The 12,055-nt window shown below is 42.9% G+C and overlaps 1 protein-coding gene across 1 annotated transcript in view; it reads right to left on the bottom strand.

Moving 5' to 3' along the window:
- The window catches only part of PSMC4 (proteasome 26S subunit, ATPase 4), a 9,588-nt gene extending 7,299 nt beyond the window's left edge, over positions 1-2,289 (bottom strand). Inside the window, exon 1 of the mRNA XM_040254090.1 lies at positions 2,187-2,289. Within this exon, the coding sequence (XP_040110024.1) occupies positions 2,187-2,289 (103 nt within the window). The remainder of the gene's footprint in view (positions 1-2,186) is intronic.
- Between the last annotated feature and the right edge of the window lie 9,766 nt (positions 2,290-12,055).

Here is a 12,055-nt window from a genome sequence, read left to right on the forward strand (position 1 = left end):
AAGTGAAAGTGGAGAGTGAAAAAGTTGCCTTAAAGCTCAACATTCAGGAAACGAAGGTCATGGCATCTGGTCCCATCACTGCATGGGAAATAGATGGGGAAACAGCGAGAGACTTTATTTTTGGGGTTCCAAAATCACTGCAGATGGTGACTGCAGCCATGAAATGAAAAGACGCTTGCTCCTTGGAAGAAAAGTTATGACCAACCTAGATAGCATGTTCAAAAGCAGAGACATTACTTTGCCAACAAAGGTCCAAAACCATAGCCAGTGATTTTTTCCAGTGGTCATGTGTGGATGTGAGAGTTGGACTGTGAAGAAAGCTGAGCACTGAAAAATTGATGCTTTTGAACTGTGGTGTTGGAGAAGACTCTTGAGAGTCCCTTGGACTGCAAGGAGATCCAACCAGTCCGTTCTAAAGGAGATCAGCCCTGGGTGTTCTTTGGAGGGAATGATGCTGAAGCTGAAACTCCAGTACTTTGGCCACCTCATGTGAAGAGTTGACTCATTGGAAAAGACTCTGATGCTGGGAGGGATTGGGGGCAGGAGGAGAAGGGGACAACAGAGGATGAGATGGCTGGATGGCATCACTGACTCGATGGACATGAGTCTGAGGGAACTCCAGGAGTTGGTGATGGACAGGGAGGCCTGTTGTGCTGCAATTCATGGGGTTGCAAGGAGTCGGACACGACTGAGTGACTGAAATGAACTGAACTGAACTGATTTTGTGACTTTAAGTTTGGTTTCTGGAGAATTGCTACTTTCTTTTTGTGGTACTGTGTTACCATGGTTCTTCAAGGTGCTTGATATGTTGTTCCTTAGGCTGATACGTTGTTCTTAGCTGATGCATTTGGAGCAGTGAACAACTCCTTTAGGTAAAACTTGTTTTCCTTATACTTGGTTGTAAGGATTCAGCATTAGCAATTATAGGCCTTTCTTGTGATGGGGTCAAAGGAGGAGAGTGAAAGAGCTGGCTTAAAGCTAAATATTAAAAAAAAACTAAGACCATGCCATCTGGCCCCATTACTTCATGGTAAATATAAGGGGAGGAGGTGGAAGAAGTGACAGAGTTCCTCTGCTTGGGCTCTAAAATCACTGTGAATGGTGACTGCAGCCATGACATCAAAAGACAATTGCTTCTCAGCAGGAAAGCTATGACAAAACTAGACTGTGTTGAAAGCAGAGACATTACGCTACTGACAAAGGTCTGTATAGTCAAGGCTATGGTCTTCCCGGTTGTCACATATGGTTGTCACAGCTGGACCGTAAAGAAGGCAGAGTGTTGAAGAATTGATGCCTTTGAACTGTGGTGCTGGAGGAGACTCCTGAGAGTCCCTTGGACAGCAAGGAGATCAAACCTGTCAATCTTAGGGGAAATCAACCCTGAATATTCATTGGAAGGACTGAAGCTGAAGTTCACTCCAGTATTTTGGTCACCTGATGCTAACAGCCGATACACTGGAAAAGTCCCTGACGCTGGGAAAGATTGAGGGCAGAAGGAGAAGAGGGCATCAGAGGATAAGATGGCTGGTTGTCATCACTGAATCAATGGACATGAACTTGGGCAATTTTGGGGAAATGGTGATTAACAGGGAGGCCTGGCTTCCTGCAGTCCATGGGGTCACAAAGAGTCAGAGGCAACTGTGCGACTGAACAACAATTTGTGTCTTCCAGTAGGTGGTGCAATAGCACAAGCTTTGGAGTTCTCTTACCTGAGCTACCTCTGGTTATGAAAGTGAAAGTATTAGTCACTTAATCTTGTCTCTTTGCGACCCCATGGACCCCATGGACTGTAGCCCACCAGGCTCCTCTGTCCACGAAATTCTCCAGGCAGGAATACTGGAGTGGGTAGCTGTTCCCTTGATTGAACCCAAGTCTCCTGAGTTGCAGGCAGATTCTTTACATCAGAGCCACCAGGGACCCCCAATTCTGGGTGCTCATTCTCAAATATTCAATTATACATATTGAATATTTGAGAATGAGCACTTTCCACTCTTAGAGGCAGGTTCGATCCCTAGCTCAGGAAGATCCCTTGGAGGCAGGATGGCAACTCACTCCAGTATTCTTGCCTGAAGAATCCCCTGGATAGAGGAGCCTGGCGGGTGAGCCAGGCGGGCTACATCCCATGGGGTGGCAGAAGAGTCAGACATGACTTACGGATGAAACAACAACTTTCAGTTCTCCACTACCTCTGTTCGTGGTGTCCCTTGTGCCCTCATTGTTGCTGTTTTTTGGTGCCTTGCTGCTGCCAACGTTGCTGGCATTACCACCTGGGGTACTGGGAGGGTACATGCCTCCACCATGTTTGGGGTCTCCTGGCTCTGCCACAGGGGGGAATCCAGGGTGGCAGGCATCTCTGCCATGACCAGAGTGGTCAGGTTGGTGAGCTCTGCTGCTGCAGACAGGGCAGGCGCTGGAGTTGTGGGTCCCTTTGTAGCTGAATGGACGGGGTCAGAGGCCCTGCTGCTGCTGCTGTGTGATTCCCTGTGGCTGCGAGCATTGCTGCAGCTGGGAGGCTGGTGTCAGGGGCACTGTCTCCCCTGATGCCACTGGTTTCTCAGCAAGATCAGCCACCGTGGCCAGGTTCCAGGGATCAGGTCAGGAACCACCTCGGCTGTCCCCCTTCTTCTGCCTCCTCTGTGTGTTCCAATCCACTCACCTTCAGATGCACACTTCTGAGGAATTCTCTGGCATCCTGCTGTGTTGGGAAGAGGCACCTTTGCTGAGTTATGGATGTTTTACTGGTTGTAGATTGAAGGGTAAAGACAAAGGGAGTGTCTCAAGCTGCCATGATGCTGAAGTCACTCCTAAAATCAGACAGCATAGTTTTTCGTTTTGTTTTTAAAACTGTATTTATTTACCTTTAACTGCACTGGGTCTTCTTTGCTGTGCAAGGGCGTTTTCTAGTTGCAGGGAGCGGGGGCTGCTCTCTAGATCCAGCACACAGGCTTCTCACTGTGGTGGCTTCTTTTGTTGTGGAGCATGGGCTCTGGGGCGTGGTTTTGTGTCGCGTCAGTTTAGTTACCCCTCGGCATGCAGGATCTTCTGGGACCAGGGATCAAACCCATGTCCTGTGCACTGGCAGGCAGATTTGTAACCACTGGACCACCAAGGAAGTCCAGACAGCATACAATTTTAATCTAACCTGACAACCTCTGCCTTTATTTGGTATGTTTCATTCATTTATGTGCAATGCAATTATTAATAAATTGGATTAGATCTATCATTTTATTATTTGTTTTCTGTTTGCTCCCCTGTGTTTTGTTCTTATCTTTTCCCCTTTCTGCCTTCTTTTGAGTTGGAGTTGTTTCATTTAATCACTCTATTGGTTTCCCCAACACCTCCTCCCCTCTCCCCCATACACTTGCTGCTAATAGATGATCCTTCCCTGTCCTCTGACTGAAAAGAGAGTGTCTTAAAATTTTTATGCCTTCATTTGCTGCCCCGATCTGGGATTTGGATCACCATCTGGTTAAAGTTGGGCTTCCTTGGTGGTCAGACGGTAAAGAATCTGCCTGCAATTCAAAACCCGTGGGTTCGATCCCAGGGTTGGAAAGATTCCCTGGAGAAGTGAACGGCTACCCACTCCAGTATTCTTGCCTGGAGAATTCCATGGACTGAGGAGCTGGGTGGGCTACATTCCATTGGGTCGCAGAGAGTCAGATACAACTGAGCAACTAACACTTTCACTTTTTCATTGGTTAAAGTAGGAAGATACACGAAAGTAAAAAAACCCACAAAACTTTACCACCATATCAGTAATTTTTTGGATTTTGACTTCCCTTCCCAACCTGCCTTCTCTCAATTACTTTCCAGGGTTCTCGGGAAGTTGCTTTCTGTTTTCTGGCTAGAACTTTTAGTTGTAATCAGTGAGAGCTTACTTACAGTAGGCTTGACCAATCTTAATGAGAACCATAAGGAAACACACACACAAAATCAGCCGAGAAGAGTGACATTATTTTGAGTTTTTCAAGTATCTTTTATGTCCTGCTTAATTGAAAACAGTTGAATTCTGATATCTGTTTCTGCATTCAATGTATTGTGAAGTGTTGTTTTTGGTGAAGTATATTAGGAAAATCTGGCTTCACATGTATAAGCAGTTACAGAGGTATATTTAAAAGATTTACTAAAAAATATATAAAATATATAAATATTATAAATATAATTATATAAATATTTAAAATATTATAAAAATATTATGTGGCACAGGGCTTAGTTGGGCTTCCCAGGTGGTGCTAGTGGTAAAGAACCCACCTGCCAAAGGAGGAGACATAAGAGATGAGGGTTCGATCCCCGGGTGGGGAAGATCCCCCAGAGAAGGGAACAGCAACCCACTCCAGTATTCTTGCCTGGAGAATCCCATGGACAGAGGAGCCTGATGGGCTACATACCGTCCATGGGGTCGCAGAGTTGGACACCACTGAAGCCACTTAGCAGCAGCAGCAGGGGCTCAGTTGCCCTGCAGCAAGTGGGATCTTCCCCGATCAGGGATCAAACATACACCCCCTGCATTGGCAGGCAGATTTCTTACCACTGAGCCACCAGGGAAGCTCTTGAGTACATCTTTTACCTGTTCACTGTTTTATACCATTATGCATCAGATAACTGGAAAATATTGCTTTAGTGAGTTATTCAAATTTTGAAAAATGTTGAAACATTTATTATATAATATCAAAAAAATCATAGTCATGAGTATCCACATTGATCTTATCAGAAAATCTGTAAATATTTAGAAAGTTGCTAGACACAAGGTGGCAGATATGTGTTTCTCCTTGAAGGTTCAGATTTTATCATCTGTCATAAATTCAGTCAGTTATTCTCCTTAAAGGGGAGTCTCACTTTGTTCTTTTTCAGAAAATATCTGCCAGATAATCAAGTCTATGGTTTTAAAATTGTTCTTTCAATGTAAAAAAAAAAAGTTATGCTATGACAAAAGCTGGCAGTACAGTTCATAACTCAAGTAATCAAACAAATGCTTTTTTTTGAGAGTCATCATATATCATTACGTAGCTTTATATTGACCTTACATTTTGTCATGCAGTATATTAAAATGACATGTACTCAAGGGTAGAGATCTAGTGGAATTAATAATTTTAAAACTGGATATTGTTTGTTTTTTGCTGTGAGTCCTTTGTAGAATACAGTAATTTCTAGGATGTTGGGTGCTGCTGCCTTGATTTGCAACAAGAGCCAGGAGTTTTTCTTAGTTGCAGTACATGGGATCTTCATTAGGTCACAGGTATCTTTGGTCATGGCACATAGACTCTGTGGTTTTGGTACCCAGGCTTCAGTAACTGTGGCACATGGACTCTCTAGTTGTGACGTGCCAGCTCTGGAGCTCACAGGCTCAGTAGATGCAGCGTGAGAGTTTAGTTGCTCCTCAGCATATGAGATCTTAATTCCCTGACCAGGGATCAAACCCACGTCCCCTGCATGCAAGGTGGATTCCTAAGCACTGGACCATCAAGGAACTCCCAGATTTTTACCTGCCATTGTTTTTGCAGATTTTAATGTAATGTAAAATCTGAATAACGTCTTAGTTTTGCTATGAAAATAAGCTTGACCCAGGGGACCCCCTGAAAGGGTTGAGGAGATGCAGGGGTCTCCAGATCCACTTTGAAAAGCACTCTACTAAGAGAAAAGATAAGGGAAGCATTTGTGGGTCTCCTACAGGACTAACAAGAATAAAAATGGATGGCACTTAACCCAGCCAGGAGGTTAGAGCCAAAGAGACCTGAAGAATGAGTAGGAATTAGATCAGTGAGAGAGGGCATTCCAGACTAACAGAAGAAGCAGGGCAAGTGAGAGTATGTGTAGGAGACATAAGGGGACCAGGGGTGATGAGTTGAAACAGGCAAGAAGAGCTGGAGGCATAATTTGCAGTCTTGAATATTATCTAAGGAGTTTAAAATCTATCCTAAACATAAGGGACAAGCACTGAAGCATTTTAAGCTGGGATATGACAAGATTTTACTTGTTTAGCATGATCACTCTTATTGCAGTGTAGATATGGATGCAAAGGAGGAAAAGGCTTTGAGCAATGGCTATGTGAATCCATTAGTAAAATGGCAGTTGAGAAGAAGAAAGAAATGAAAGTGTTAGTAGCTCAGTCTTGTCCAGCTCTTTGTGACCTTGTGGACTGTAGTCCATCAGATCTCTGTCCATGGAATTCTCCAGGCAAGAAGACTGGAGTGGGTAAATGTTCCCTTCTCCAGGGAATCTTCCCAACCCCAGGATCAAACATGGGTCTCCTGCATTGCAGGCAGTTTCTTTACTGTCTGAGCCACCAGGGACTTGGAAATAAATAGATGAATTTGAGGCAACCCACTCCAGTATTCTTGCTTGGAAAATTTCATGGACAGAGGAGCTGGGCAAGCTACAGTCCACGGGGTCACAGAGTCAGACACAACTGAGTTACTAACACACACTGTATATTAACTTAAAAAAAAATTAAACAGGCATTTTACTCTTGCTTTTCTGGAGAACTGATGCCAATGGTGGCATCATTCACTGAGATTAAGAATAAGAAAAGAACCTAGGTAGGTGGAGTGAGACTGTGAGGTTTGGGATATACTAAGTTTGAAGTGACTTTGAGATATCCAGTAGGTATCCAGTAGACAGACACACCATCTGGAACTCAAAGGAGAGCTATTCTTAAAATTGTCAAAATCCTCTCTTGGTGCAGAATCATTGATTGAACTTGTACCCCTGTTATCAAGAATTACTGTGTCATCTCCCTTATCACTGTACTTATATTGGCCTAGCACCAATGACTTAGTTTTTACATCTCAGCCATTATATGGTGGTAAATAGTGAATATTGATAACTTCTGGATGGGATCCTATTTACAATAATAAATATAACAAAAGCAGGAGGTCACTTAGAGTCATTACGAGGTATGAGTCACCTTATGGTGGTATCTGAAACCAGGAAAAGGTTTGAGAAGGCGTAGAAAGAGCGTAGAATGTAAGAAGAGGCAACAGTGATAGAGGCTTGAAGATGAGTGGTGGCAGAGGATAAGGAGCTTGAAAGTTGCAGCCCGAGGGGTTAGATGGAAACTTATGTGCGTGCACACACACATGCACGTAAGCATGTGCTGTCAGAGAAACGAGTGGAGGGAGAAAATTTAAAAAACAGGTTGTGAGAGATCACACCAGAGCAGGAAGATATCCTCTGGATTTAATTACAGTGGTTATTGGCGACCTTGGCTGGTGTAAACTCAGCAAAGTGCTGGGGTGAAAACTAGACTGTAAGGGCTGAAGAATGTAGAAAGAATACATGTAGAAGAATATAGAAAGTTGAGTTAGTGAATGTACACTGCTCTTTCAAGAAACTTGACTCTATGGAAAGGAAAGTTAGAGGGTTTCATTTAGGGCAGAATGCATTGTTAGAAAAGTGTGTGTGTGTGCATGTATTTTTAAAGAAATTGAACATGATTATACAATGATGTGTAGAAGCAGAGATTTAGAGAATGCGGTTAATTGGTGAAGCCTGTCTCCTGACACAAGGAGAGGGGGATAGTATTTTGATTAGGTTGCCCTCTATCTTCAGTTCCTTTAACTTCATGCCTCTAATTAAGGGGCATGAAAACTGGAAACTACCTCTATTTGATGATAATATGATTACAAGAGGATCAGTGAAGGAACTTTCCTGGAGGTCAAGTGTTTAAGACTCTGCACTCCCGATGCAGAGGGCATGGGTTTGCTGCCTGGTCAGGAAACTAAGATCCCGCATGCTGCATGGTGTGGCCAAAGTAAAAAATAAATAAATAAAAAGAATTGGCGAACAGCAACCATGAACAGGAGAATTTAGTGAAGTAGCATGACACATGATTAATATACAGAAATCAGCAGCCTTCAGCATTATCCAGTCAGAACAGGTCACAAAAGAGCACACCCTATACACAAGAGCAAACAGTAATGATAATAAAATACCCAGGCAGAAACTTAGCAAGAAACCTGTAAAACTTATATGAGGAAAATTATAAATACTCATAAAAGACAGAAAAGTAAACATGAATGAATGGAAGGCCAATTTCTTTGAATAGAAGCCTCACATAATATAGTAATTCTTTCCAAGTTAATTTATAAATGCAATGGAACTCCCTCAAAACTATCATCAGGTTTTTATCTAGAATTAGAAAAGTTGATTATAAAAATATATTTGAAAGAGTAAACAAGCACAGCTAGGAAAGCTCTTAGAAAAAGGACCATGACAAGTAGGTAACGACCAGAGAGTTAAACATAGTATAAAACTTCTGTAATTACGACAATGAGGAATTAGCACATGAATGGATATACCAAAAAATAGTAGAAAATTCAGAAAGCAGACCCAAGTGCATATAGAAAGTTAGTATATAATAAAGGTTGCATCTCAAAACACTGGAGGGAAGAAGGATTTTTTTTTAATAAGTACTGGGGTAAGTGGATAATCATATGGAAAAAGATCAAATTGAATCTACTCCTTACACCATACATCAGAATAAATTTTAAAAGACTCAGAGATCTGAATTTTTTTTTTTTTTTTTTTAGAGATCTGAATTTTAAAAGATGAAACTATGAAAATCCTAAAAGGAAACAATGACTTGATTTATAATCTTCAAGTGGGCAAAAGTTGCTAACTGTGATTCAGAATGTAGAAGCAGTAAAAGAAAAGATACAGTTGACTACATAATGATAAATTTTTGCATAGCAAAAAATACAATGAGAAAAAAAGACAAAAGAACAGAATTCACAGAAAACACAAGTCCTTAAACAAATGAGCAGATGCTTGACCTCTTATAATACTTAAAATGCAAAATAAAACTACACTGAGATATAATTTCTTTATCTGATTAACAACATACTTTGTTGTTGTAATGTTGTGGGGAAATTGGCACCCTCATATTGCTGGTGGGAATGAAAAATAGTACAAACCTTAAAGAGTCCCCCTACATGCAGGAGACCTGGGTTGGATCCCTGGGTCAGCAAGATCCCCTGGAGGTCATGGCAACCCACTCCAGTATTCTTGCCTGGAGGATCCCATGGACAGAGGAGCCTGACGGGCTACAGTTCATGGGGTCACAAAGAGTCAGAATGACTTTCACTCATATGGAGGAGGATCTGGTAATCTCCAGCAAAGTCACATACATGTAGCTTTTTACATTATCATCTCACTTCTAACAAACTTATATATTCCCTTTGATCCAGAAATTCTCATTTTACTCTCATTTCTAGGGTTCTATCACAAGGATACAGTGACAAAAATACAAAATAATGAAAGTACAAGGGTGTTTATGGTAGTACTTTTTGTAACAGAAAAATACTTGAAACCAAAATATCCATCAGTAGTGGAATGATTGAATAAATTTAAGGTATATTTACACAGTAGAGTACTATGCAACTCTAAAAAAGAATGGAGCTCTTTACATGTTGTTATGGCATGATCGCCATGATAAAGTGTTACACAAAATAGTAAAGTGCAGGATGGTGTATGCAACGTGCTACCTTTCGTGTAGGAGAGAAGGGAAATGCAAATACACACGTACATACGTTTGTGTATTTTCAAAGAGAAGCACTGGAAATGAATAAAAATCCCATAAATATAGTTATTTATAGGTGAAAATAAGAACACTTTTTTCCAGCAGTTCTTTTTCTTTTAATTTTTGGCTGTCCTGGGCCTTCATTGCTGTGCAGGTGTTTCTCTAGTTGTGGCTAGCGGGGGCTGTTCTCAAGTTGCGGAGGGCAGGTTTCTCATTGGGGTGGCTTCTTTTGTCGCAGAGCACAGGCTCTAGGGTGCGCAGACTTGAGTAGCTGCAGTGTGGGCTCAGTAGCTGTGGTTCTCCAAGCACAATAGTTGCTGGCTCAGGTGCTTAGCTGTCCTGTGGGATGTGGGATCTTCCCGAATCAGGGGTGGAACCCGTATCTCCTGCATTGGCAGGCGGATTCTTGACCACCCGGGAAGCCGGGAGAATAAATGCGACAGAGGGCACAGAAACTGCAGCTAGACCTCTGGGAATATACCTCATTATAACACCCGGGCTTTGGAATCGTGCAAATGTTTTATACATTTCTCTCTCTCTCTCTCTCTTTTTTTTTTTCCCAACGAGATCAAAGGGCCGCGACCGCGGGTGGCAGAGGACCCGCGGCGCGGATACTTATAGTCTCACATTTCGTCGCCCCTCGGCTCTGCCCGCAGCTTCTCTCCTTTCCGCGTCCCAGCGCCTGGACGTGGCCCGGGCTGGGAGGGGAGGGGGCGAGGCGCTGAGGCCCAGAGGTCCCGCGAGGGCCACCCCCTCCCCCTCGCCTCTCCGCCGGCGGGGTCGCGCCGCTGGACCCGAGGCCCCGGCTTAGGCTGGACGGACCCCTCCCTAGACCCACGGGCGCGGGCGAGTCCGGGGACGTGCGCGCGAGCCCTGCCGTCGCTCCTGTCGCGCGGACCAGGACAGCCGCCGAGGGTGGGCCGAGGACGCCGCTGGGTAGGGGTAGCGGGGCGCCAGTCGGGAGAGGTAGAAACGAACAGCCTCCAGGGTCCCGCCGCCGCTACTGCGGCTACAAACCCTTGTGGGGAGGGCTGGCCTTCGGTAGATCACAGCGAGGGAGCTGCTCTGCTACGAACGAAACTCCGAAATTTTTTAAAAATTTAAACAAAAAGATAATTCTGTGTCTAGTGCCCAGATTATGGTCTCCAAATATAATTCGGTAAACTAGTAGGAATCAAAGCTCTTTGAGAAATGACTCATTTCTGGGTTTGGTGAGGAAGTGTTCAGTGATGAGCCTGGAACATCTTGTCATACTATAAATCAAGGAGGCTCTTACTAGTCAAAGGTGGAAATGGAAAGAGCAAATATGTTTAAAACCTATATATTTGTAATAGTATTAAACACAGACACACACACCCAATGTTTGTTTGCCTTCAGAAAGAGCTAAGTCTGAAACCTGAAGCATTTGAGTTGTTTTTTCTGTATTACCTGCAACTCAGGGCAACCAAGGAATTAAGGGATGTTTCTCTGTATAGTAGTGTATGTATATATTAGTATACAGATGTTTCTGTATATAGTATCTAGTAAATGAAGAAAGAATGATAAATTAGCAATCCCCATTTTGCAAAGTCCCTAATGAAATAATAAATCTAGGAAGGTTGCCAGATTCAGCCTATAAATTTAATGGAAACTACTTATAAAATTATAGTAGAGTTATATTGAACATGTATGTGTGTTAGTTGCTCAGCCATGTCCAACTCTTTTTGATCCCATGGACTCTAGCCCTCCAGGCTCCTCTGTCTATGGATTTCTCCAGGCAAGAATACTGGAGAGGGTAGCCAATCTTTTCTCGGAGGGATCTTCCCATCCCAGGGATCGAACCTGGGTCTCCTGCCACCAGGGAAGCCCTATATTGAACACATTTATCCTGAAAATTAATTTTGTTTATCTGAAGTTCAAGTTTAACTGAATGTCCTGTATTTTACCTGGCAGCCCTAGATCTAGATAATGATCAACAGCTGATGTTAACGTAACTGAGACAGATGCAGAAGTATCATTTAATAAAATTAAACATTCATTTATGTGTAAAAAAACTAAAAAATAGAAGGAAATTGTTTAATAGAATAATGTGTACTCACAGAAATACTATGCAAGCATTATATTTAGTAGCAAAATGTTGAAAGCTTTTGCTTTCTGATCAGGAGCAAGACTAGAATGCCCTCATCATGACTTTTACTCTACTATGTATTAGAGAGGCTAAAGGAAAGATACAAAGATGAGAAAGAGAGTAATTAAACTCATTATTCATAAGCCCATGTGGCTCAGTGTGTAAAGAATTTGCCTGCAATGTAGGAGATATAGAAGTCGCAGGTTTGGTGCCCGGGTCAGGGAGATCCCCTGGAGGAGGCCATGGCAACCCACTCCAGTATTGTTGCCTGGAGAATCCCATGGACGGAGGAGCCTGGCGGGCTACAGTCCATAGGGTTGTAGAGTCAGAAATGACTGAGGCTACTGAGTGCATTCATAAGCAATGGGATTGGGTACATAAGAAATTTTTTAAAACCCTACCAATAAATTATTAGAATAATAAATGGTGAC

This window comes from Oryx dammah, unplaced genomic scaffold (assembly GCF_014754425.2).
Source record: "Oryx dammah isolate SB20612 unplaced genomic scaffold, SCBI_Odam_1.1 HiC_scaffold_13, whole genome shotgun sequence".
Lineage (NCBI taxonomy): Eukaryota > Metazoa > Chordata > Mammalia > Artiodactyla > Bovidae > Oryx > Oryx dammah.